The sequence below is a fragment of the Callorhinus ursinus genome, unplaced genomic scaffold (genome assembly GCF_003265705.2).
Source record: "Callorhinus ursinus isolate GAN/ISIS: 27379988/994484 unplaced genomic scaffold, GSC_fseal_2.0 scaffold10, whole genome shotgun sequence".
Taxonomy (NCBI): domain Eukaryota; kingdom Metazoa; phylum Chordata; class Mammalia; order Carnivora; family Otariidae; genus Callorhinus; species Callorhinus ursinus.
Window position 1 is genome coordinate 35775531 of NW_027397072.1, and position 27165 is coordinate 35802695.

The 27165-nt window shown below is 52.0% G+C and overlaps 1 protein-coding gene across 7 annotated transcripts in view; it reads left to right on the forward strand.

The window, feature by feature from the left end:
• The first annotated feature begins 17157 nt into the window (after positions 1–17157).
• GPAT2 (glycerol-3-phosphate acyltransferase 2, mitochondrial) overlaps positions 17158–27165 on the forward strand; it is a 12920-nt gene continuing 2912 nt past the window's right edge. For 2 of the 7 annotated variants that reach the window (XM_073897361.1, XM_073897364.1), the window contains exons 1-13: positions 17169–17241; positions 19691–19759; positions 19895–20008; positions 20680–20753; positions 21180–21284; positions 21527–21655; positions 23974–24073; positions 24459–24595; positions 24911–25010; positions 25107–25319; positions 25656–25775; positions 25944–26026; positions 26371–26489. In XM_073897361.1, coding sequence (XP_073753462.1) covers positions 19697–19759; positions 19895–20008; positions 20680–20753; positions 21180–21284; positions 21527–21655; positions 23974–24073; positions 24459–24595; positions 24911–25010; positions 25107–25319; positions 25656–25775; positions 25944–26026; positions 26371–26489 — 1357 coding nt within the window. In that variant the 5' untranslated portion in view covers positions 17169–17241; positions 19691–19696. Of the gene's footprint in view, positions 17242–19631; positions 19760–19894; positions 20009–20679; positions 20754–21179; positions 21285–21526; positions 21656–23973; positions 24074–24458; positions 24596–24910; positions 25011–25106; positions 25320–25655; positions 25776–25943; positions 26027–26370; positions 26490–27165 lie in introns of those variants that run through there. The other 5 variants (XM_025868155.2, XM_073897363.1, XM_073897365.1 and 2 more) reach the window with 5 other exon arrangements.

Genomic DNA, 27165 nt, shown 5'->3' on the forward strand with positions numbered 1-27165 from the left:
GGTTTGTGGAGGGGTCAGAAGGAGGTAGCTGTGGGAACAGCAGAGGCGGCGCGTGTGCCCTCGTTCCCAGAGCAAGCGGAGGCCGCTTCCTCTCCCGGACCGCCTTCCTTCTCTGGGACCAGCTCTACCCTATCCTGGAGAACCCACCCTGGGTTCTGAGAGGGGAGCAGTACCCACCTGAGGGCTGCAAGAAGAAGGGGTGGGCTCTGGTGCCTCAGTGATTTCTGGCTTTCCTCCTCAAGGCCCTTTGGTAGGGGGCCACGTCTGGGGAGGGACAGGAGGTGAGGAAGCAGATTTTGAGCAAACGTCTGCGTTGTTGTAGAAAAAGGGTCTCCAATCTACAGTATCCCCCAAAATGCTCTGTCCGTGTCCCCTTCCCTTGGCCCCGCACATCCTCACTCCCTGAGCCCCCTTAATCCATCATCAGTCCCCAAGACCTAGCGTCCTAGATGGTAGAGGGGGAAGGATCCACAGCAGCCCCTTCTGGATCTAGAACCTGCCTCCTACTGGAGGGCAGGGTGGCCAGGATGTGCCCCCTCCAGGCATACCTGTCCAGTTGTGGAGAAACTCACTCGCAGTTCGGGAATCAGCCCGGTCCCTGGATGCCTGCACTTCCAGGGGACCTCTGAGGCTTGACCCCACTGACGGAGCCGGGCCCCGGGGGAAGAGGGGCTGCTGAACCCACAGGAGCTGGCTGAACCCACATCAGCAGCGCTGGGCAGCAGAGGCCTGCGTGACTTCAGTGCTGGGAAGGAGGGGCTGGGGCTCCCGGCGTCCCTTGGCTCTCCCTGAAACTCTTTCCCGGGCCCTCTGGCTTCCAGGCCTCCAGTGGCAAGAAGTTCTGGGAAACAGTGCAGAAAGAGCATGGGACTTCTCATCCTGTCACCAACTGGCTGTGGGACCCACACTCCCTGCCCTCTCAGCCCACAGCCGTAACACGAGGGGCACTGACACTCAGTCCTGCCTTGTGGAGCTCCTGCGGTGGCTTGGGTTAAGGCCTCAGCAGGGTGGCTGACCCGACGCAGAGCTCCCTTCGACACTGGACCCAGGAGGGGTGGGAGTCTGGAAGGAGCCTGGTCCCCACGTCCTAAGGACAGCCCTTGGCCCCATGCTAGGAGCGCCTCTGCACTAAGGGTGTCAGCCCTCTTTCCACAGCCTCCCCTCCCCTTCCGGTGCCGCACTGTGCTTCACAGAGATGGGGAGCTTTTAGCTGGCTGACGAGGGAAACAATGGCTTTGCGAGTGTGTGGGTGCACACGGGAGGGCCTGTGTGGGTTGTGTGATTTTTCCCGGACAGGCAGGCGTGAGATGGAGAAGAAATTACTCTGTCTAAAATCTCAGAGACGAGCTCTTCTCCAGACGAGCTGGCAGAGTGACTGTCTCATGGCTGGGTGTGGAGCTGATAGGGTGGGCCATTCCCAGGGGCAGGTGTGAGGCAGGACAGGGCCAGGCCCTAGTGAGGATCCCAGGAAGGCCATGACAACAAAGATAACCGTTTATGTTTGCCCAAGCGTCGTCCCCTACAAAGAGCCGTGACATCCACAATAGCGGCCAGTCCTCATAAGAATCTACAGGGACCGTCAGGTGGCCAGACATTGTCATGAACCCGGTTGACAGATGAAGAAACTGAGTGGGGCTCCAAGGCATTAGCTGACTTGCCCAGGTCACAGAGCCAGTTAGTGAGACAGCCAGGGCTTGAACCCAGGCGTCTGAAGCCTGAAGTCCACCTCTGCCTGGCACCCCACCCTAAATGACCCCATGGAGGCGAGGGAATGCCAGAGCAAGGGGCAACAGCTACAGTTTATGTTCTGGGTCCTCAGGTAGAATCTGCCAAAGGTGCCCTCCCATCCCCCACTCCAACCCGGCCTCAACCCGCAGAAGTATGTCTTCCATGTTGGAGGGGGAAAAGGTTGGGTTGGGGAGAAGGCTGTCCTCCTGGGACCCCAAGTCCCAGAGTGTGGGGGGTGGAGGCCCTGGCAACCCTGGGACTCACAGGCAGGCTCCGGGAATCTGTTGGGACTTCTAACTCTCTGCCATGATGATTTTTTTTTTTTCACCACAGAAAAGGAGCCCGCTAACAATGGCTAGAAACTGAATCCTCCCCAAGAATCTTGCTTCCTTTGCTGGTAACATTTTCTTAGCAGAGTGGGCATTCCTGTAGTGAGGGGGCAGGTGTAAGGAGAGTGGGCAAGTCGTCACTCTGGTAGTCCGTGGGGCTGTCCCTTTTATCACAGGCCCGTTGTGGGCATTGGCTTCTCCATCCACTGCAATTCAGGCCTCAGCCACCTGACTTGTCTGACCAAGAAAATGTCCCTGGAAGTGATGTGTGTGTGACTTCCAGGCAGAAGCTTTAAGAGCCCATGTTAGTCCACCTCGTCTCTTTCCTTGTCTCTGAGGTCCTGGATGCATCCGTTGAGATGAAGCCTCCATCATCCCAGGCCACTTAGTGACTTTCCCCACGGCGAATGTGTTGCGTGTGTAAGAAATAAAGTTTACTGCTTTAAGCCCATTGAGATTTGGGGACGGTTACAACATACCCCAGCCTATCCTGACTGGTACAGTCACCAAGCTGGCCAATAAGAACCTTGCCTAGGGCTTTGAATTAGGATCTAGGCCTTTCTAATGGGCTAGACCCATAATATGTAAACCTGACTGCTTTGTTTTCCTCCATGGGAACGTGGAAACAGAGAAATCATTCTTTTTTTTTTTTTAAGGTTTTACTTATTTTTTGAGAGAGAGAGAGCGGGAACACAAGCAGGGGGAGTGGGAGAGGGAGCGGGGCTCGATCCCAGGACCCTGGGATCATGCCCTGAGCCCAGGGCAGACGCTTAACGACTGAGCCACCCAGGCGCCCCAGAGAAATCATTCTTTAAAGAGAAAGAAGAAAGTGGGAACAGTAAGGAGAAATGGAGAGATATCTCCAGCATTCTATTTCTTTCTTTCTTTCTCTTTCTTTCTTTTCTTTCTTTCTTTCTTTCTTTTCTTTCTTTCTTTCTTTCTTTCTTTCTTTCTTTCTTTCTTTCTTTCTTTCTTTCTTTCTTTCTTTCTTTTTCTTTCTTCTTTCAAGATTGTATTTATTTATTTGTCAGAGAGAGAGCACAAGCAGGGGGAGTGGCAGGCAGAGGGAGAAGCAGGCTCCCCACACAAGACTTGATCCCAGGAACCTGGGATTATGACCTGAGCCGAAGGCAGACGCTTAACCTACTAAGCCACCCAGGCATCCCATGAGCATTCTATTTTTGCCAAAGATCTGGATGCATAAAAATCCCCATGTCCTTCTATGAAACTCTTCCCCTTTTTATTATACAAGCTTGGGTTGGTTTAGGTTGCTTTCAACCAAGGGTCCTACTATAGAGTGCAAGGGGATTTGGGACAAGTCTCCATTTTACTGATGAGGCTCAGGGTGGTCAAGTGGCTTGTCCAAGGTCCTACAGCCATTTAGGACAAATGTTCACACGCTCCCTTTCTTGGTGAAATAATTCAAATAGTAAAGATAAAAATGTTGGTCTTCCCTTCTCCCAATGCCACCCTCCAAAAATAACTGTTCGTCAATTTGGTGGGCATTTTACCAGAATTTTAAAAAATGTTACAAACATATATGTATACCACACTCAGAGTTTTATTAGAAAAATGGGATTATATTATCCCCATTTTTCTGAACTATGCTTTTTTCACTCTTCAAATTGTTGACATTTGCAAATTCTATCTGGGCCAGGCCAATCTGGTGATGTGCCAGAAAGAGAAGGGGTGAATGAGGCCAGGGGCCAGGCTCACAGGGCTGAGGTCAGAGAACTCTCCAGGCAAGGGGTGTGGGGGTTAGAGGGAGACTCAGCCAGAGTGGGAAACTTCCAGGCGCCCGCACAGCCAACAGCCCTCCCAGGCAGCCAGCTCCTGGCTCCTGGCTGGCTCTGAGGAGTCTGGTGTTTCATTTATGTTAAAATCTGCTCCCCCTGCATAGTCCTCCCCGCAGGCGCAGTACCTCTCCATTCATTCCTGGGGCAAACTGCTTTAGCTGCCTCCCTGCCCCGCCACAGTAGACCCAGCAGGAGTGGGTGTGACTCCCTGAGTCTCATACTGGGGCCTCAGCAGCCCCAAGGACCCTCCCTGCAAAAAGAGGTAACAAATGCCATTATGGGCCAGGAAGAAATCCAAAGCTCAAAGACCTAGAACCAAGGGCCCCGGGGCATGCAGAGAATGGAGAGAAAATCAACACCGCTGAAGGCAGGCAGGCAATTAAAGGAGGGGGCTGAATTTTCAATTAACAGGCTCCTCTGCTCGCAGCGGATAATGAACAGATTAGCAAGGCTGGTGGTGCTGCGGCCAGCCAGGATTGGGCCAGGCACCAGGGTCGGGGAGAACCGGGGCTCCAGATTCCATAGGAATGAAAGGAATCTTCCAGCTCAGGAACCTGTGGGCAGCTGAGAGTCACTGGACTGAGCAGGCTGGATGGCAGGGGAGAGGCTCAGAGTGTGGGGGCAGGGTGGGGGGGCAGTAGGGTCATCACACTGTCTCTCCCAGCCTGGCCTGCAAGGGCCCCTGGTTTGCAGAGTCCTCTCTGTCTGGGGAGGGGCTAAGGAGGGGACTTAGGAGACTACTGGGGAGTCATGGTGTGGATGCCCCTTGCACTCGCACATTGCCATACAGCTCACATCGAGCTTTCAAAGTCATCTGGGGGCAAAGCTGCATAATGTGGACAGGAGAGCAAGGCCTGTGACATTAGACACTACCTGACAAAATCTTGCTCTCGTTTCCTGACCGGGTGTGGTTCATCGGACTTCCCCGCTGCTCTCCCAGACTTCCCAGCTCCTTTCTCCTTAGGCAGGACCACACCAAAGCATAGAGGGGCCATTGTGCAAGCCCCCAGCTGTGTCTTCCCCTGCCAGGGAGTTTGAGAAGGCCACTGTTCCAGAGAGCAGAGCCTCGATCAGCCTGAATCCCTGAGTGGCCTGTGTGGGGCAGATGCCCCTGCCAGCCCCCTGGAGACATATAGCAGGAGCCAGAAGTGAACAGTTGCCTTCAGTTATGAGATTTCAGAGCTGTTTGTTACAGCAGCAAACCAAGCCAGTCCTAATTCTTACACGGGGTGGCCCTTACCTCCCTGAGGCTCTGTTTCCTTATCCATAAAGTGGGTAAGAATGATACTCACCTTAAATGATTATTGGAGGGTAAGTGAGGTGGCGTATAAGTTAGCTGAAGGGTACTCTCTGCTCCTAGGTCCCATACTCCCTGTTAAAAAAAAAAAAAAAAGGCAATGTTGCTCCAGGCCAAGGTCAAAGACCAGGGACATTTCTTTGGCCACAACTAGTGGTTGGAACTTTTAAGTGCTGAGCAAAGAGTTTAAAGGTTGAGTGGGGGGATAGGCAATGTCCATGGGATGCTGGAGGCCTGGCCGGCACCCCCCTGGGAAGGGGGAAAGCCAGGCCAGCTCCTTCCCTTTCTGGCTTCTCCAGTTCTCATCTGTCTGCAATGTGTGGAGAGGGGTTGAGGGCTGCTACCACCATCCCTGCCTAGGGGTGGGCTGGCTGGGCCAGTAGGTAAGAGCTTCTCCCAGAGCTGCTGGCCCCAGCAGGCTTCCCATGGTTCTTTCAGGCCCCAGGCCTGTCAGCGGCACATGGGTCCCTGAAGCCCTCCCTCGCAACCCCCGCCCCCCACCCCTGTCCTGCAGCAGCCCAGCTGCATGTCCTCTCCTGGCCCCCCCCCGGTCCTTCTACCAGCATCCCCTTCGGCCCATTCCCAGCTGGTCCCACCACCCCCCACAGAAGAGGAGCAGGTTACAGCCATGGAGACGGCTTCTGTTCTCGTCCACTCTGGTTCTGGCCTGTCCCCCACTGCTCCTGTTTGGTCTATAAGATCAAACCCATTTTTGTTCGGCTGATCTCATCCCTCCTGGAGTTTCTGATGCTCTGCATCCAAAGGCCGAGCAATGGTTTCTGTCTACTTTCACATATGAAGCTGTCTCCCACTCCCTCTGTAGTTGGCTCCCTGCTCCGAGTTCACCTGATTCTTTAGAGGTAGAATGTTCCAGGCACAGGCTTTTAAAATGTCCTTCTTAGCCTGTGCACATTCCCATGGGACAACCCCCCCCGCCCCCCGCAATCCAAGGTGCTGTCATTTCTCCCCAGCCAGTAGCCACGGCCCTCCTCTCTGGGGCCTTCCTGCCCACCCTGACTGAGCCCACTGAACGCGCTGGACTCTGAGATGCATGAACACAACCAGGATGCCCCCACGGCCACTGAGGATGCTGATTAGGAAAGAACTCAACTCTCGGATGTCTGACACGGAGCAACAGACCAGCAGGGGTTGGCGGTTTCCCTCGGCTCTCTCACAAATGATTCCCTGTTACAGCTGCTGTCGGCTGCCACCACCGAGTGACCCGAGAAATGGCCGCTATGCTGTCCAGCCCATCAGCCTCTGGTCACGTACGGCTAATGAGCACCTGAAATGTGGTCAGAAAGAGGGAGATGTTCTGTGAGTGTAAAATACACACTGGATTCTGAAGACGGGATGAACACAGAACGTGAGCTATCTCAATTAATTAATACATTAATTATAACACCATAAATTATCTCATTAGTTAATATCATAACCATCTCATTTATTTGTATTGATTACATGTTGAAATGATAGTATTCAGAACGTATTGCATCAAATCATTATTGAAACCGGTTTTACCTGTTCTTCTCACTTTTGAAATGTGGCTACTAGAAGTGTAAAATTACTCATGTGGCACGCATTTCATTTCTACCGGCCCGCGCTGCACCAGACGCCTCTCCATCCCTCCCACCACGTGGAAGGCTGCCCTTGAAATGCCACATATTCATTTCCCATCGCCAGGGTAAGCGCTTCCCACCAACTCAGTGGTTTACGACAACACAAATTCACTATCTTACAGTTCTGGAGTCGGAAGTCGGCCCCAGGCGTGAAAATCAGGGTGGCACCAGGGCTGCCTTCCTTTCTCGAGGCTCAAGAGGAGAATCTGTTTTCTGCCTTGTCCAGCTTCTGTGAACTGCTTGCACTCTGCTGCTTGTGACCCCTTTCCATCTGCCGAGCCAGCCCGGGCGGCTCAAGTCTCAGATCTTGTCTCTCCCACACAGACTTTTCTGTCTTCCTCTCCACATTTCAAGGACTCTGGTGAGTACATTGGGCCCCACCTGGGTAATCAGGATAACCTCTTTATTTTCAGGTCACCTGACTATAGTAACCTTCATTCCATCTGCAACCATAATTTCTGCCTTGCTATAGAACTGAACACATTCCCAGTTTTCAGGGATTAAGACGTGCAGATCTTTAGGGTTCATTCTTTTGCCTCCCACATGCCGGTAACCTTGTACATCTGCTTTCTTGTCCTGTTCCAACTGGCATATCTTGGAGGTGACTGATGTGGGGACAGGTTTCATTTCCCTGGTTTCCTTCCCTACAGGCCCCTGGGAGCTGTTTGGGGACCATGTGATCCCAAGAAGTCGATTCCATCTCAAAGGCGGGGGGTGGGGGACAAGGGAGCATACGACCTGACTGAAGTTGAGTTTTGGACACATAAGAAAAGTCTGCCTTCAACCAGCCACCCTTCCCACAGGCTGCTGAGGCGCAGGTCCACAGGTCTACCCTCAGCCCTCCTGTGACCCCAAAGAGGACTCTCCCACCTCTGCACCCACCCCCTTGGCGGAGGGCTCTGTTTTGAGTGTGCTGATCAGCCCTGTACAACCCCTCCTTTCTGGGAACTGCTCTAATCCTCTGGCTGAACTGATGGGACAAGAGATGGACCCAAGGATGAGCTGGGCCATCAGATGCTCTCTCCCACAGATCTGAAATAAGAATGCAGACATGCCAGCAGTCCGTTACCCGAGGGAACTTGGGAGCTGTGCGCTGAGGAAGGCTCCCTTCACCCAGAGGGATAGAAGGTGCAGATGGTGTGGGGGAAAAACCCAAGGCAGGCCACCCTGAGGCCAGGCGAGCCAGAGGGGGCAGCTGCTTCCGTCTCCAAGGGCTCTCCCGCTTGGGTCCGGTCCTTCCTGAGGTCTGACTGCCCCTCTTGCCCAGTGGGTCTGCCACACATCTTCAGAATAAATCCCCATCCCCCTCTTTTTTTCTCTGTAGAGAAGTTCAATGAATTTTTATCACTTGAAATCAAAAGAGCCTTCAGTAAGACACCCTTCCCATTCTCACGCCAGCCCTAGGTCCCCGAACTAGCACCCCAGCCTTTTGGGGATCCTCATGCATGTGGTCCTCTTCCCTCCCTTTGTGCCAGGCAGATGAGGCTGCTGTAGCTCACGACTCTAACTGAATCGCCAGGGTCACAGAAGGCAGCAGCAAGTAGTACTGGACTGCATCCCAGGCCTTTGACCCCAAACCTAGTGGCCCATGTTGCTAGTAGTCTACCCAAAAGCCATTCTCCCCTTCCTTTCCCTCAAAGCCACAGACAGTTCCACAACCCAGTATGACCAAGGACAGGCGTCCTCTGAGTGGGGCTTTCCTGTGAGACCCAGTGGCTCTTCACTTTGGCCCTTCACCTTCCCCTCACTCCTCTCTGGGGCACGAAGCTCTCTCTGAAAGGGCATCAGCCATCTTGTGACCATGAGGACAAAGGCAATTGCCAAGGGTGGCAAAGTAGGAAGCTGAAAGAACTCTGGTCCCTGATAACCTCACCCCAACCCCAGTGGCCTCCTGCCTCTGGATTTCCGATTACTTGAGGAAAAAACCCCAAAGGCTTATTTGCTTGATATAGGTTAAGCACAGGTTTCTGTGCTTTTTTTATATGCAATTATAACTGATCCTCACCTGTGTCCTTTGGGAATTTTGGTCATGGATGGAGTTTCCTGGTAGGAAAGGAAAGGGCTTCAGAGACTCTAACGTCACCATTTTGTCCTTTCAGTTTTGCAAGGACAGATGGAGGGTCAGCAGGAACTTGGTCTTCCTTGGTGCTCTTAAGTGTGAATTCTAGCAGGATTCCTTCATCAAAGAAGAGGAGAACCCGAAGGAAGATGGCCACCATCGGAGCCATTCTTTTAATTTTTACTGTTGAAGAAACTGAGCTCTGTGTCAGTTAAGGTATGTTCGGCTACAAGTAAAGAGAACTCAACCAATGGAGGCTTAATTGAATAGGAGTTTATTTTACTCATATAACAAATCTAGTGGCTTTAAGACTGCCTCAGAGCCCAATAAATTGAAAGTGTGAGGTTGGCAAGTCTGAGATTTTCTTGGTATTTCCCGCATTGTTGCACAATGGCTGCCACAGCTCCAAATACCACATCCTCACTTACTGGTGAACAAAATTGGAAAGAAGGGAGAAAGACAGAGGGGAGGAAAGAGGAGGGGGGCTTTCCTTATAGAAGAAAATCTTTCCCAGAAGGACCACAGCAGAGTCCCCCTTCTTCATCATTGCCTGGGAATGAGTCACATGGTTACCCCTGATTGCAAAGGAGGCTGCCCAGGCAAGGATTTAACAAAGGGCAGAGGTGCTGCCACAACTGTTTACACAATTGTGATCCCTCCTCTGGCTGCACACATTGCTACCAAGCCAAATCAGGGTTGTGTTTGCAAGGTGTGAAGAGAAAATGCCTGCCAGGTTGGGTGACTGACGAGGGGTGTGACTTGTCCAGGGTCAGACATTGACTAGTGAAGAAAGCACCAGGGCTAGCCCCAAAACCCCTCTCCCCTGATATCTGATGGGAAGAACCTGGGCATCCTGATGCAGCAGATGCTGCTGGAGTATTACAGTATGCTGGAGTAGTACAGAAGCCTGTACTACTAGGGTAGTCTACACCCTTTAAGCCAGTGCCCTCTGCTGGAGACTGGCCAAGAATGAGTGTATGATGAAATTCTGGCCAGTGAGATATGACAGAAAAGCAGCTAGGGGGATTCTGGGAAAAGTTCCCTTATTCTTAAAGAGATGTAACCAGGAAAAAAAAAACCCAAAAACATAACCAGGAAGAGGTGGTCTCCTCTGCTGTGTACAGTCATGTCTGGATGTGATGCCTGGAACTGTGGCAGCCATATTGTGATCGTGAGAGAAGCTACCCTGAGAACAGAGCTGGCCCACTGAAGACAGCATGGGAAGGGAGAAGAAACCTGCTTCTCTGCTGATGTCACTGTAGCACTGAACTGACCAGCCCTGAGCTCTCCTGCCTTGGGGCTTCTTTGTGCAGGAAACAACTCTCTTTTATTGTTTAAGCCCCTTTGAGTCGGGCCTTCTGTTCTTTTCAGCTGAAGGCATTCTAACTTATCCACACATCTCCCTCTACTCCATTTCCTGCTCCAGAGGCAGGTGCAGATCAGCAGCAAGCGGCCCCATTCTGGGGGAAAGCAATGCTACCTGTTCTTTGCCCACACGGTTTGGAGCTCAGCCTCTTATGGCTGGCTGCTCATTACACAACCATGCTGCCCACTATAGCCATGAAAAAGGCTGAGGACTGTGTTCAAAACCCCAGGCAGTGGGGAAGAGTGGTTTGAGGGGAGGTGTTGTGGGGGCTGCATAAAGAAAGGCTTTCAGAACCCCCATCCTCCCCCACCGTAGCCCCGCCCAGCCCAGCATTGCCCCCAGTGCCCCGGAGACAATACTAGCAGCCACCCACCAGCTGCTTGTGGGCCGGATGGGGCAGAAAGGCTAGTGGTTAAGTGCTGGAGAATCCCCAGATCCTGGGGCTGGCCCAGAATGGGTTTTTGTTGAGGGATTGTGACCATTCTGTCTCTGCAGCTCTCCTGGTGCAGGATGAATACAGGCCAGTTAAGTACTTTTCTGGCAACTGATTATAGAGATTTGCTTCCAAAGGAGCTCTCTTGCAATGACCCAGGACCCCCAGAGGGCCCTCCCTCAGCCATTTGTGTTGAAAACACGCTGAGCATGCTAGCCTCTTTGCTTTCTGGGAAAGGGACGCTGGCAGGGAGAATGACTTAGAGGGAGGGCACTTCTTGAGGCATTTTATTTCCCAGAGGAAATGCTAGAGGGCCCGAACATCACCACTCACCCCCCAGGCCACCCACCACTAGCTGCCAAGTGAAGTCTACAAACTGCTGATCTGACCCATCCTGCTTGGAGACTCTCATGGTGTTTGCTGCCCCGGGACGGCCATGCCTGAGCCAGGCAGCACGGAGTCTCACTTTCTGCTGTTCCATCTTCATGTTGCTGAGCTTTTGCCATTCCCTGTCTCAGGATTCTCCCTGTCCCAGGTGATTCTGCCACCCCAGTGTGGCCATCAGAATCACAGAGATTGCTTCAAGCACGGGCCTGTGACTCTGGGCTAAAAAAAATGTGGGTTAGTCCTGGGGCTTTTGTGGAAAACTCTGGGCGAGGCACACCCACACTTCTGGGTTTGTTAGCTGGAGAGTATGCAGCTGACATTGCTGGGGACCGTCTTTGTCGTCCAAGGGGGTCAGCACAGGAAGGGAAACAACCCGGAGGAAAGCAGATCGGAAGAGCGCCCATGGGCATCCCGTGACATTATTTGAGTACCTGACTCCATCTATGCCTGAAATCTACCTCTAGACTTTTCAGTGATTTGAGTCAATAAATTCCCTTTATTTAGAAAAAATAAACAAAATGAACAATTGTAGCTGGGCTCTCTGTCATTCCCGTTCAAAGTCATTACTCATATAAAGGCTCCACTCCCTCGCACGCAGAATTAATCTCTCCTTTATTGTTCTCCATACGCTTACAGCACTTACCCCACTTTGTGAGCATTGCCTGCTCCTTTCTCTCCCTGCGCAGCTGAACCGGCCCCTTCTGCAGGAGCAGACCTTGTTCCACCTCAGTGCCTGCTGGACCTCGGGTACCGTTCATTATACTCTCAAGTGGAGTTCAATTCCTTGGTGCATTATCAGCTTTGGTCAACATAAAACCCTTCTGTTGCTTTCTTTATTCTCTTTCATTTCTCCCCCACTCCCACTCCCTTCCTCCGCAGAGGCAACACACTAATGGGACTCTTTCCTCCACCCCCTTGTCGGCGTTCTTGCAAAATGGATATTGCCTTTATGTATTTTTTTTATTTCTGCAAACGGCAGTGTTTTGGTTCTCATGTTGTTTCTTACATTTTAAACTCAGCATTAAGGCCCATCCATGTTGCTTGTATGCATTTAATCTCTCCTAGCTGCTGCATAATTTACAGTGGGTGTCATTCTCATTTTTCTTTCCACTCTCCCTGGGATGGACACCTACGATCCCTCTGACAACCCTTGTCCCCATCACCACCACAAAGAACTCTGCAGCGAACAGCATGCTACACATGTCCTAGGGACCTGTGTCAATTTCTTTTGCATCTATCCTGGGAAGGGAGTCGCAGGGTTGGAGGGCTGTGTGCTATTGATTGCAGTACCTCTGCATGGCTGTTCTGGTCTACCTTCCCGCAACGGCGACATCCCCACATTTCCACCCAACACTAACACTGGTCTTTATCCAGCAAAGTTTGGCCTAGTAGATTGCATTAGTTCACTACTGCTATGTAACAAGTTACCACAAACTCAGTGGCTTAAAATAACATGCATTTTTTTACCCCCCATTTTCTGTGGACCAGGAGTCTGAGTCTAGCTTATCTGGGTCTTCTGCTCAGCCTGCAAGCAAGGTATTGGGCCTCTTGCGTTCTCATCTGGGGCTCCAGTAGACAAGGATCTGCCTCTAAGCGGCTTCGGGCTGAATTGGCAGAATTCCTGTCCTGGTGGCTGTAGAACTCAAGTTGACTTGCTTCTTCAGGGTCAGAGGGAGAGTCTCTGACCTCTACATCCTTTTAGAAGAACAACTCACCAGATTAGGTTCGACTCACCTAGGATAATCTCCCTTTGATTAACTTAAAATCAATGCTAGGGGCTTTCATTACATCAGCAAATTCTCTTTGCCTTTTCCATACTGCATAACCTCATCAGAGGTTGACATCCTATCACCATTGTTATATTTCACTGGTTAGAGGCAAGTTTAAATAGTCCTGCCCATATTCAAGGGGAGAGAATTATATAGGGCTTGGGCACGGGGACTCATTTTAATTTTGTTATTGGTTTTTAAATTGTGGTAAAGGATCCATAACATAAAGCTTTCCATCTTAACCATCTTAAAGTGTACAGTTCAGTAGTGTTAAGTACATTCACACTGTTGTGTGGCCATCACACCATCCATCTCCAGAACGCTTTTCACCTTGTAAAACAGAAACTCTATACCCATTATACACTGACTTAGCATTTCCTTCTTGCCCCAGCCGCTGGAAACCACCATTCTACTTTCTGTCTCTATGAATTTGAATACTCTAGGTATCTCATATAAGTGGAATTATATTTGTCTTATTCTAACTGGCTTATTTACTTCCCATAACAGCGTCAAGTGTCATCCACATGGTAGCATGTTTCAGAGTCCCCTTGCTTTTTAAAGCTGAATACTATTCCATTGTGTGCATGTCTCACATTCTGTTTATCCATTCACCTGTCATAGACGCTTGGGTTGCTTCCATTTTTTGGCTATTGTGAATAATGCTGCTATGAACATGGGTGTGCAAATATCTCTTTGAGATTCTGCCTTCAATTCTTAGGGGTATGTACCCAGGATTAGAATTGCTGGGTCATATGGTAGTTCTATTCTCAACTTCTTGAGGAACTGCCATATAGCTTTCCTATTGGCTGCACCATGTGATGCCCCCACCAGCAGCTGCACACGGGTTCAAGTTTCTTCACATCCTCACCAACACTTGTTGTTTTCTGTTTTCTTAGTAGTCATCCTAATGGGTGCAAGGTGGTAGCTCATTGTGGTTTTGATTTGCATTTCCTTAATGATTAGCAATGTTGAGCATCTTTCCATGTGCTTATTGGCCATTTGTATGTCTTCTTTGGAGAGAAGTCTGTTTGGATATCTTATGACAATCTACATTTCTCTACTAATGATTTTAGCCATATCCTCGTATGTTTCTTAGCTTTTTGGGGGTTTCCTCTTCCCAAAAGTCCATGCTTATATCCTTTGTGCATTTGTTTCTCCTGCGAATTTGCAGGAGTTCCTTGTATACTGAGGCTGTGCTAATCTTGTCAGTTTTAGACTTTGCACATGTTCTCTCATTTTGTCAAGTGTCATCTGGAACAGATATCTTTTGTTTTGACATAGTAAAGTCCCTCCACCTTTTTTCTGCATTATGACTGTGCCTTGAAATTTTGCCTAATAAACCTTTTCCTCACTCTGAGTCTCAAAGACGTTCCTCTCCATGTGTTTTTTTTTTTTAATCAATGTCAGAATTTGGCCATTCTCATGGCCCACCATCTGAGCACCCACCTTGTATGAGATAACATTGTTTTTCTCTATAAAGTGCGGCAGTTTTCCCAGTAAGAACAGCTGACTTTGATGCACCTTTTGTTGTATATGAAGCTTCCCTAGAACTAGAGCTTCATCTCTGCACTCTCCATGGCTTGTCTATTCTTTCACTAACACCATACTGGTTTTTTGTTTGTTTGCTTTTAAACAATGTCATTATAGTATGCCTGAATATTTGGAAGAGGGAGATTCCTGCCCACCCACCTTTTACTTAGGCATCTGTAGACCTTTATTCCTCCTCACACATTTCAGAGTAAGTTTTCATAGCCGGAGTTTTTATTTGGATTACAATGACATTATAGATTAACTTAGGGAGAAGTAACATCGCCATATATTTGGCCACCCCTCCCAAGAGCATGAGATGACTCTGCTTGGAGGGTGTCTACACCCACACTTAGCTCCCACCTAGCAATTAGCAAGCAATGGATGGAGTTTGCTAAATCAATGCTAGGGAGGAAATCTCCAAGGAGGAAGAAAGAATGGGTCTGGAATGTTCCTTAGCACCACTCCCTCCATTCCTAGCCAAGCTGGGCAATAGGAAGGAAATACCCTGTTACAGAACCTATGTTCTCTGGGTAGACAAAACCCAAGTATGGTGGAGGAAATGCATATGGTGGGAAGTTGAACTTCCCACCCAGAAGGGTTGGGCTCCCCTGGCGAGGGGATCATAGAACAACAGAATAACTCCTGGCTTTCCCCAGGGTTGCCCTGGCCAGCATCACATGATGGCACTGGCTGGTTCACCACCATCAATGATGTTTAGAGGATTGATCATGCTTTTCCAAACCCATCCACTCCACAGTCTTCCTGAGCCACATTCCAACCATGTGAAGTAAGCAGACAGATTATTATTCCCATTCAATAGAAGAAGAGAACTAAGGTCCACAGAGAAGGAAATTCACTAATTACTCAACAAAGACTTATCCAGAATCCACAGTGCTGGTCCCTGGAACATAGTAGAGACCAGACAAATGGTCCAGCCTAGTGTTGGTAAGTCAGCAGCAGAAACCATGATGGGCATGTTGCTTTTGTCAGCCAGCACCTCTTCCCTGAGGGAACCAACGTCTCCACATCCCATTCCTGCTGTGGTAGTCAATCATGGTATTCCCTTCACTTCGCAAAGTTAGGGAAAGGGGGCAGTGGTCTATGTGGAGCCAACATGGTACCATACTCCCTAGGCAGTGATTGGTCCAGAGGGTGGGCAGATGATCCTAGCAGGACCAATCAGAGTCTTCCTTGGGGTTTTCATATGGATGTTGGGGGACAGACATTTCTTTCTAAGGTTGGTAAGGCAGGTGGGTGTAAGTCTTGGGTTGCTGGCTGTCATCTTGGTATAGGAGAGGGCTGTAAGGAAGAATAAAACCAGCCACAGTCATTCTCTACGGCCGCTGGCCTGCAGTTCTGGCTGCATGGCAGCCTTAGGTTTTCTGCACCTTCTTGAAGAAGAGCCCACTGAATCCTCAATACCCCAACTCCGATCCAGGTTTGAGAGGTGATGCTTCTTTTCAAATGTCCAAATTACAGCAAAACACATTTCTTCCAAAGAAGCAACATAACCAAGAACAGAATTTTGGTTGCTGATGCACCTGGTTTCTGCTATCACAATCTGTGCAACTTTCCAGTCTGAAGCATCTTGGGGATGCTTGCGGCTATGTCTCAACAATAAATCTCCCTCGGAAGGACAGGTGGGAACCTACCTCAGACAACTGTGAAATTCAACTGCCTGTACAGATAGTGTTTCCAGAACAAGGGGAGTGTCAGGTAAATTCAGATCTCTACTCTTAGGAGGCAACTCACAACTTGTAAATAAAGGTGGTTTTGTTTTTGTTTTGTTTCAGCTTCAGAATCTCAGGGTCTAGTTGTGGCCAGTGCACCTAGATACAAAAGCAAGTAAGATGGAAAACATGGATTTTGCAAGTGCTGACCAGACACCACCAACCTGGGTTAAAGTCAATGGACACAAAAAATATGGCCTGGGTAGCTACACACAAAGTGGCACAAAGAAGGCATTAAGATGGCTACACCCTGGAGGGGATGATGGGGGCAGTCACATCAAGGGAGGTGAGTCAAGGAGGGAGGGATGTGAACCACCATCTCTCCTACCCACCCAGGCTTCCATGTGGTTTTGCTCATGCAATGCCAACGATGTTCTGAAACTGTGGGATTCTCTTGTGCGACAAGTGAGCTCATTACATGGGGGGCAGTGCCGGAACACAGCAGTCATTCCTTTCCTCATTTATTCTATATGGTTTCCCTGCTACTTGCTGCTCCCCTGCTGTGTGTTGGGGACAGTCAAAAGATGAATGAACCAATACAGTCTTCATTCACCAGGAGCTTAGGGTCAAGACAGGACTCGGGTATTTACCACATAACCACCCCAATAAACACACGAGTCACAGAGCCAGCTCTAGAGTTCTAACCAAGGAGGGAAATGACACTGGGGAGGCCTGACTTATTTTCCTATGATCTGTAACCGGCTCCTGGTGGTTCTCTCTCTTTTGTAAATGTTCCCAACTCAGAATTTTGCTAGACTCTGAACTCCAACTGGGAGGCCATGTGTATCCTGGGAAAGAAATTCTTTCATTAGAACATGGTTGCCCATGAGTCCTCGTTCAACCTTCGGGTACCTGCGGGACTCAAGGACATCTCCACGGGTTCCCATGAAACCGCATGGCCTGCCGGGGACGGCAAACAGGCGCCAGCACGCAGCCTGCTGCGCACCTACTGCGCCTGTGCCCTGCGTGCAGTCAGCTTGTCCCGCCCGCCCACAGCACGGGCCACGTGGCCACGTAGCGCACGGCGCGCGGCGTGGTGCAGGGCGCCAGGGGGCGGGGCTTCGAGCCGGCGCGCGTCCCAATTGGTTAAGCGGAGCTTTCTTTTAGCCGGGAACGCAAAGCCCTCCAGCCCGTGCCTTAGTTCCTTCCGGCCGCCTCACAGGCGGCTGCTTTGGCGGGAGTTCGCGGCGGGTGTGAGGTGAGAACCGTGGGTTTGCTCCCTTCCCGGGCCAGGTCAGACCGGGCCCAGGATGGCCCAGGGGCCTTCCCAGTTTGGGAGCCAGCTCGGATGACCTTTCTGGGGGTTGGCAAGGGTTGGACGGAGTGCCGACCTTGCAGGGCCTGCCGAGCAAATGCGTCCCTCCGGAGGGGTGGGGGGGTCAGGGGCCTCCCATCAGCCTAGACCCGTCCAGTCCGACGTTCGACCCTGCCACTGGCTCAGGTGCCTTTTCTTCTGTCCGGAGCCAGCTCAAGGAACGCTTGCCGGGAGTCTGGTGAGAGGCCCGAGTTCCGAGCCCCCCCCCCGCCCGCCTCCCCCGGCACGCCAGGTTCAAGCCGCGGTTCTTTGTAGGGAACAGACGTTCCGGACAGGGACCAGGTTTGGATGTTATCCCTTGATGAGGGGCTGCAGGCCCCGCTGCGCACACAGGCTGGGCATCAGGTGTCGTTGATGTGGCAAATGGGAAGGCATTTGCTGCGGGGCTCCAGCCAGCCCCGGGGGGGGGGGGGGGGGCGGTGCAAGCCAGAGATGTAGGTCTCAGGTTTTGGGGTTTTGTTTTTAATAACAACAGCTGGAAACCCCTTTTTTCTAATAAAACATGCTCACTAGTCTTAAATGTTGAGGTTAACTCATCAAGTTTTAGAATATTGTATGGCCAGAGAAAATACATACATGAACTACATTTGGCCTTTGGGATGCCAGTTTGCCACCTCCGCTATAGGTGTCCTAGGAGGAGGGGGCGTCCAGGCAGGAGCTACAGACTGACAGAGATCCCCATTTTGGGGACTTGAGCGCTAGAAAGGTCTACCCCTGAACTGACCTCTGGATCTTATAAGCTGAGTAGTTGACTCAGTTGGTGAATGGGAGTTACCCCTTGCTTTGTCTTTTACACCGCCCCTTCAGGGTTAGCACAGCTTTAATGGGGTTAGATTTTGAGAGTGGTCTGAGGGGGTGTTCTGAGGCTGGGGAGCAGGCATCCTCCTTGCAGAGGAGGCACAACCCCTCAAATTGCCGTCTCAGCCTGGGAACTCTGTGCCAAATGTCTGTGAGTGGGGCTGTGAGACGTTTTTCAAAGTAGGAAGTGCATTTGGAATGAGTCTAGCAGACCATGTGCACTGAAGGAATTTCGATCCTCTTGGCTTCATAGTTCTAAACTGTGCTAAGTGTGTGTGGGGGGGAGAGACCCAGAGGAATTCTGGGAGGGGGAGTTACAGTCTCATCTAGCACTTCCTGGATCTCTCCTCTGTGCAGGGCTGACTGCTGCACATATGGAGATGTGTCCACTGCAGGCCTTGCCCCCAGGAGACTTTCAGATGATGTGGGGAAATGAAACTTCAATCCTGGAGGAGGCTTCTTGCCCAGCAAGCTTGGGCTGGGGGAACCAAGGAAGAGAGGAAAAAACTAGAGGGTGATCCAGAGGCATCATGGGTTTAGAGCCCTGGACAAAATTTGGTGGGATGGCAGGGAAGGGAGAAGGCACTTCCACATGGATATGTGCATTGTGTGGTGGGGTAACATAAATAATTGGATCAGCCTACCCAGGGACATGGTGAGAAATCAGGGTAGAGGGGGTTTTAGCATCCAGTTTCTAGGCTGGGAGGGGTTGTGTTGTTTTGTGGAAGATGTTTGTTAGTTCAGGGGAATATTGTGGTGGGAGGGAGGGACTGAGGAGATACCAAGTGGGAGCTTTGGTGGAGAGTACTGAGTAAAAGGGGATGGGATCCACTTTGGAAAAGTCTGTCTTGTCCCCAACCAGATGAGCATTTGTTGGGAACAGGTCTGTGTGGCATTTCTCTGTGTTCTGACCCTCCAGCTGTCCCCCCACCTCATACCTTATGCCCACATTCCTGTAATGATTGGATGGATGAAGTGCTATCTTGTGCAAGGGAGAAGAGCCGCTGAGCAAGACCTGGTGGCCTTGTGGCAATGGTCCTGTTCCTCTTTGGCAGTCTGATGCCTCCTTCATGCCAATCCAGCCTTGTTCTTTCCCTGTGCACAGAAGGGGTCTCAGTCTCCATTATAGCCCTCATCTGTGCTGTGAGATGGCAGGGTGGCTGCTGATGATAAGATAGCCGATCCCCTTCATGTTAGCCTGGGGGAGCCCCTGATCTGGACACTGAAACCTTTTGAGGACAGCTGGCTTCTTTGTGGGACATGTCGGGTATGGGGTGGGGCTTTGATCTGAGCCAGCTTCCAGCCCAGCTTCTCACCACTGCTGGCTTGGATGTTGTCTGTCTGTCCTGGGGTTGAGGACTTGTGGGGGGGCGGGTGTCACTCCAGGACCCCTTGTTCCCCAAACTCCAGTTCCCCCTCCATCCTTCTTCCTCTTCCCAGGTCGGGTTCTGGTGGGGGGGGGGGGGGGAGAGAGAGAGAGAGAGAGAGAGAGGGAGGGAGGGAGAGAGAAGTGGCTAGTTCCCAGATTTTATAGGCCCCCATGGATACCATGTTGGAAGCCAGACTCCAAACCCAGCAGAGGAACACCCAGAACAGCCAGGAGGTAATGTGGCCCCTCCCATTCCCAAAGTACCTTCTGTCCTCTCACCTTCCCTTCTGTGCCCCCTCACTTCTGGAGCCCCCTTCCCTCTGCCAAGGATTTTGAGTCCTCTAATTTCTTCCTGTGACCCTTTTCCAGACCAGCTTGTGGTCCTCAGGCTTTGGGATGAAGCTGGAGGCTGTTACCCCATTCCTGGGGAAATATCGCCCCTTTGTGGGTCGCTGCTGCCAAACCTGCACTCCCAAGAGTTGGGTGAGTGATGGTAGGGCTGGGCCCCACCAGGGAAACTTGGGGAAATTGACAATGGGAGCCACGGCTCTGGGAAGCAGCTTTCTTTATGTTCAGCCCTCCTTGACCCATGCCTGTGCTCTTGTCTTTCAGGGGAATGGATGCACTGGTGTTGGTTGTGTTGTTGGTCAGGGCTGGCTTCCAGGCCTTCAAGAGTTGGGGTAGTGCAGAGAGAGGAGATGGGGCATGGCCAGAGGGCTGGGGTCTGGCCAGGCCTGCATGAGTCTTGTTGTTCAGTTCTGGGGACACTGCCCACTTAAAGTCACACAGCACTCAACACATGCTTGAAGACCTCATGCATCCATACCATGTGCTGGTGCTGATGAGCCCCAGGGTCCTGGCAAAGATCCAGGCTATGTGTTCTCTGCTGTTGACAAGAGAACTTCTCAGAAACTATGTGCTACTCTCCACGAGGGGGATTCTGTAGAGCATGCAGCACTTCCATTTTGACTATGGGACCCTTTCTCCTGAGTGAGTTTTGGGATCTGAGAATTGAAATGCTGTACTATAATTTTGTTTTCTGGAATACTCAATACTCCCGTCAGGCAAAGCCTACAGAATATAGAGTGGAAGCTCTTCTCTGTTGGTTTGTTAAGGCCCCCAGGGACATACTGTCTCTGGCCCCTCTCCTGCAGGAGTCCCTCTTCCACAGAAGCATAATGGATCTAGGCTTCTGCAATGTGGTCCTGGTGAAGGAGGAGAACACCAGGTAGGGCTGGGAGCTGGGGGGAAGGCAGTGGGCAGGGTCCTTGGGTGCAGGGCTGCTGGGGCCCTGTTTTGTGGTGTCATTAGTTTTTCCTTTGGTGGAAAAAGAAGGGCCCCTGCCCTCTGCTCCATACCCGCAGGTGGGGAGAGGCAGGCTGGGAGCTCTCCTGCAGTTTCTTCTCCGAGCATTTATGGATTGCTCAATGTGTGTCAGGCCCTAAACCTGTATCCCACTCAGGGAGAAGGGGGGAATGGGGCACAGTTGGGCAAGTGCTGCTTCTTCCTGCTCCATGATAAGCCAAGCTCAGGTGTTCCCAGGCCATGGGACTCAGGTGTGATCCCTTCCTGGTGGAATACCCTCTTTAGACCCTAGTGGGATATGGGCCCTCTGAAAGATCACCACCTTCCCTGCTCTGGGGGCTGTGTCCAGGTTTCGGGGCTGGCTGGTTCGGAGGCTCTGCTATTTCTTATGGTCATTGGAGCAGCGCATACCACCCTGTCAGGATGCCCCACAGAAGATCATGGAAAGCACTCGGTGAGGAAGCAGGGATTGGAGTCTGGCTGGCACTTTTGAGACCCTTGAAGGGATGACCAGCATTCTAGACAGGGGTGGTTTAGAGGGCTGGCTTCTAGACTGTTAGCTTTGCTGGGGCCCTTCCTTAAAGATGGAGGATAAATACAGGAGTCTGTGTTCTGGGGATGCTGGGGTGCTGAAGGAAGTTATCTGAGAGATCTTAGGCCTACCCCAGCCTGACACCACTCCCCCTCACACCACAGGGTGCAGAATGTCATCTCAGGGAGGGTCCCAGGAGGGACTGGGGAAGGCCAGGTACCAGACCTTGTGAAGAAAGAGGTACAGCGCATCTTGGGCCATATCCAGGCTCCAATCCATCCCTTCCTGCTCAGGTAACTGGTGAGGGGCACTCTCTTCTGGGCTGGGGCCTCTGCCCTTCTGGAGAGGGTGTTGGCTAGGTTTGGGGAAATACTGGACTCCCCTCCTGGGAAGCTGGATGGTGTGTTTACCAGAGAGCCTGAAGGGAGCCCCTGATCTGGACATTGTGATCTCTTTCAAGGACAGCTGGCTCTTTGATGGGACTAGTCAGGTATGGGGTAAGGCTCTGATCTGAGCCGGCTTCCAGCCCAGGTTCTCACCATTGCTGGCCTGGTGTTGTCTGTCAGTCCTGGGGATAGGGGCTTGGGGGTCACCCCAGGAACCCCTGGTTGTGGCCCAGACTCCAGTTCCCTCTCCATCCTTCTTCCTCTCCCCAGATCAGGTTCCTGTGGAGAGAGGTGAGGTGGCTGCTTCCCCATCTTATAGGCCCCTATGCTCCCTCCTGCACTCATCTGGCACAAGTCTGAGCTCCTCTTAGATGCATCATCCTGTTCCTGAAGAATGGAGGGATGCACAGGGCAGAGTAAACATATGGCTGAAAGAAGGACAGAACAAGGGTTAAGATTGAAAATAGGTGTGGGGGGAGGAGGAGACTTGTAAGACCAGGGACAAAGGGGGGAAAGGAGCCAACCTCGAGGGGGCAAGGATGGAGGGAACAATCCTACTAGAGGGAATAGTATGAGCTATGGCCATAGGAAATGGCCACTTTTGCTCACGAAGCTGTGGTTGGAAGCTGGCGAGTGAGTGAGAGAGCTGTCAGAGACAAAATTGAGAGGTAGAAGGGACAAGATATGCATGGCCATTTTAGAAGTTTGGATTTGATTTCTAAGTGCAGTGAAAACCAATGGAAAGGTTTTAAGCAGGAAATGCCAACAAGGTGAATTGGGATCAAGAGCAGAAAACAGAAGACCATCTGGGAAGCTCTGATGTATACCATGTGAGTCCTGCCCCCAGTGACTCCAGGTGGGATGCCACGGTGAGGCGTGTGGTGGTGACAGTAGGGGTTGGAAAAATGGATCGAAAGACCAATGTGAATAGGTCACTGGTGGATTGAAGGGTGAAGGTGGGGCCAATGAGGGGAAAGGGCGAAGTCATGGGAGAGCCAGGGTTTTGGCAGTGCACCTGGTGGTGTGGATGGAGGGGGCAGGCTTGGGGAGGAGTGAGTTTGGCCCACAAAGGATACTTTGGCTATACAGTTTCAGATACCTGACATGTTGGTAGAGACCCTGAAGAGGCAGTTGCTCATGAGTCTGGAACTCAGAAGAGGTTGAGGCCAGGAACATAGGTTTGCAAAGCTTTAGCATATAGATGATATTTAAAACCAAGAGATGAATGAGTCACTAAGGGAAAGAAGGCACAGCTGTCTTGAAAGTGCTCAGTGGTCAACTGCTTAGTTAGGACGGGAAGTAGAGGTTGTTGGTAACTTTGACCAGCCCTCCATGTGACAATTCTTTGACTTTGCTGAGACTTCCAGTCCCTTGACCTGACCACCTTTACACCATCCATCAGCCCCCCTCTTGTCTTTTCTTCTCTCCTGGTCTTGCTTCGATTCCAGGGCTCATCGTGATGATGATGCCCTTGGGAAGGAGTCACTGGTTCTGTCTGAACCCAGCTTCCTGCCTTCTCTGTACCTAAGCAGTCAAATGTTTCCTTTATGAGATTTTCAAAGAGGCATACAGCATCTGCTGAGATTCTGATCCGGACTTCTCAGATTTACTCACTGTTAACTGATGGCCCCATCTCATGCTTCATGGAGAAGTAGAAGCCATTGGACGAGGGCATGCGGCTTGTCCACCACATCTCTGTGCAACTTGCGTCTACACTTCTGTCCTCATTCAACGCCAGTCCCCCCTACATTGGGCCTCTTGGGAATGCCTCCTCAGAGATTTGGCCCTTTAAGTTATTCCCTTTTTGTACCACGAACTCCCTCCTTTGTATTTCACCTTTCCCAGGAGTTTTCAAAGACCAAGCTGGGTTATGCCTGGAGAGAGTCTTGGTCCTCTAATTTCTTTTAGGGTAAATGTAGGCAGGGAGGTGCTCTGAACCTGATTTGAGGCAGTTGCACCATGAGATCTTGCGAAAGTAACAGCACCTTATAGGCATGGGCTTTGGTGTCAGGCCTGCCTTCCAGTCTCCACATCACCACTTCTTAGCTTTCTCTACTACTTCTTATTAGCTTCTGTAACCTGCCTAAGCCTCACTTCCTCTTCCATAAAGTGGGGACAGTAATAGCACTTGCCTTACAGGAGTGCTGGGTAGCCTCCTGAGGTGCCATGGGCCCTGACTCATGGGCGGGGCCCTGACACATCTCACACTGGGTGTCACTCTCCAGGCTGTTCAGCTGGGCACTGCTGCGGTTCCTGAACTGTGTCTTCCTGAACGTGCAGCTCCACAAGGGCCAGATGAAGATGGTCCACAAGGCCGCGCAGGCAGTAAGGCCCGCCCTCCGTTGGGCTGGGGATGGCGGGAACAGAGGAGCAGAGGCTAGGCCAAGCCCTAAGTTGGGACCAGCCCCATCAGCTGGTGGGAAAAATCCACTGCTCTTTGACGACCTTCTCTTCGTGTCTCACGGTCTTGCTCCCATGGGGCTCCCTCTAACGTCTTTTCATCATGGTCTTAACAACCATTACATCAGTGCATTACCTTAAAAGTTGTTGACAGAGCTCCTCTACTTTTGGGAAATGTGCTCAGAGGAAGAACTGCTCAGCTGAACCCTCCCTCCCTCTGGGGCTGCCCTGGGTCTGGAGGTGCTGGGTTTCAGCTTCCTGTATCTTCAGGGTGGGGGCGGATTGGCACTTCCCTCTGGCTCTCCCCAAGCAGGGCTTGCCGCTTGTCCTCCTCTCTACCCACAAGTCACTCCTGGATGGGATCCTGCTGCCCTTTGTGCTGCTCTCCCAAGGCCTAGGTGTGCTCCGTGTGGCTTGGGACCCCCGCACCTGCTCCCCCACCCTCAGGTAAAAGCCTTGTGCCCCTAGACATACAGGGGAGAAGTCCCCACCTGGGGTAGGGGTGTGTGGGGATGTGTACGGGGGTGTTGCTGGCAGCAGTTCCCCAGAGGCCCTCTTCCTGGTCTTTCTGCTCCCAACTCTTTGTCATCTCAGCCTGTGGGGCTCAGGTGGAGGGTCAGCTATGAGCCTTAGGGCCATACCTGGCTTCGGAGTGTTCAGGCAGGACCCAGGCTGGCCCTGGTGGGCCAAGGTTCTCACTAGCCTGCCTGGTCCCATCTCCTGAGCCCCTTCATTCATCAAGCTTTGCCTTATGCCCCACAGAGCTCTGCTAAAGAAGCTTGGGGGGCTTTTCTTGCCCCAAGAGGCCAACCTCACCCTGGACAGCCCTGAGGGGGTCCTTGCAAGGGCTGTGGTCCATGCCGTAAGTGCCCCCAGTGGTACCGTTGTGGCCAGACCAGGGTACAGGGGATTGTTGCTGCTCTGGCCTTGATACCTGCCTCCCCCAACCCCCTTCCAGGCTGTGGAGCAGCTGTTGGTCAGCAGGCAGCCCTTGCTCATATTCCTGGAGGAGCATCCTGGGGCCCAGGGGCCTCGGCTGTCAGCCCTGGGCCAGACCTGGCTGGGACTGGTGGTACAGGCTGTCCAGGTGGGCATCATCCCAGATGCCATGCTAGTTCCAGTGGCTATCACCTATGACCTGGTTCCAGATGCACCCTGTGATGTATACCATGTGAGTCCTGCCCCCAGTGACTCCAAGTGGACACCATCTCTAGCAAGGAGACACATTACTGTATCCTCTGGCTAGCTCCTCTTAGGGTTAGAGTTAAGGGGAGTGCAAAGGAATTCTATCCCTCCAGTCATCATTCTGTGGCACTTGCCAATGCACTTAGACTTATCCAGTCATTTCATCTTCTAAAGACCCAGTTAGAAGGATTTCTCCTGTTTCATGGATGAGAAAATAAGCTTGAAGAGGTCATGGTCATGCACCAGTTGGGGCCCAAGATAAAACAGAGCAGAAAATAGTGCCCCTAGGCAGTTTGCTCACTCAGCCCCTCCCTCCCTGCAGGCCTTGGCCCCATTGGGGTTGTGGACAGGAGCACTGGCTGTCCTGCGGAGCCTTCGAGGCTGGGGCCACAGCCCCAGGGTCTGTGTCCGTGTGCACCTGGCCCAGCCCTTCTCCCTACAGGTATGCAGCCTGCTGGACGAGGCTGGGAGTACCTGGGGTCTGTTCCAGGGCTTCTGGCGGCCTGGCCCTCAGAGCCTCTGCAGGGATAGCCTTGCCTACCTCAGGTGGGCTGTGTGCAGGCTTCCTGGTGGGCCAGGTTAGTCTGCCTAAGAACCTTGTCCTGGGCAGGAATACACCATCAACGCCAGAAGCTGCTGGGGCAGCAGGCAGACCCTGGAGCAGCTGCTGCAGCCCATCGTGCTGGGCCAATGGTAGGGGCATGGGTGTGTGTAGGTCTCAGGGGCAAGGCAGGCAGCCCTTCAGCCCCAGCTTGTGAGCTGGCACCTTCTTTCCCCATACCCACAAACACATCACCAGCTCCAGCCTTCCCTCTCCAGATATCTATGGGTCATCTCGAACAGAGCCAGGACCCCGCCTCGCCTATACTGACTGGGACATGGCACACAGACCTGGAAAGGGCTAGGGTTACATGAGCCACCTCTTGCCTTGGGAGTGGGCATGGGGAAACACCCTCACCTTTGAGAAGGCTCTGGGCTTCCCCACAACTGTTTTGAGGTTTGGTCCCTTTATCTTGTGATCTATGTCTCTATCCCAGTACTGTTGTCCCAGACACTGAGAAGGAGCAGGAGTGGACTCCAGCAACCGGGCCCCTTCTGGCATTTAAGGAAGAGGACCAGCTCCTGGTCAGGAGGCTGAGTCGTCATGTCCTGAATGGTGAGGGGGAGTGAGGTCTGAGCCTTGGGGGGTGGGGGTGGGGGCTTCTGAGCATTCTTTCTACTGGGTCAGCTAGTCTTTGGGGCCCTCCTTTCCAAATGGGTTTCTGCACCTGACTTCCACTCCTGTGTTGGCCCACTTGGGACATGTGGAGGAGTGGAACTCACCTTGCTCCCGCGAAGCAGGACAGCCAGGGAGAACCTGAGGGAGCCACTAGATGAGTGCACAGGCTGGCTAAGCTGTGGAGGGTGCACTGTGCAGGGGGAGCTGGCTGGATGAGCCACCTACCCAAGGCCATACCTGGCCCTGCCTTAGGCTCATCACTTCACCTCAGCCTGGTCTCCTTAGTTGTAAATGAAGGGGATGTCACTTGCATGGAATTATGCACATAAGGGACTTAAGAGCACCCTCTGTACCAGATACTGTATTAACGAAATTCTCTTGTATTACTCTTCTTGAGTGCCCCCTTTGTGGCAGAGACGGTGGGGGTGAGTGGGCCTGTGAGAGGCAGGGAAGGTCCCTGAGCTCCCATCGTGTATTTGATAAATGTTGGTTTTCCACAGGGAAGGGTGGCACTCAAGGACCGGGCCTTCTCTCCCCTTGCCTAGGGGGGGGGGGGGGGGAGGGGGGGGGGGGGGGGGCCAAAGGGAAGGGGGGGGGAGGGGGGGGGGGGGGG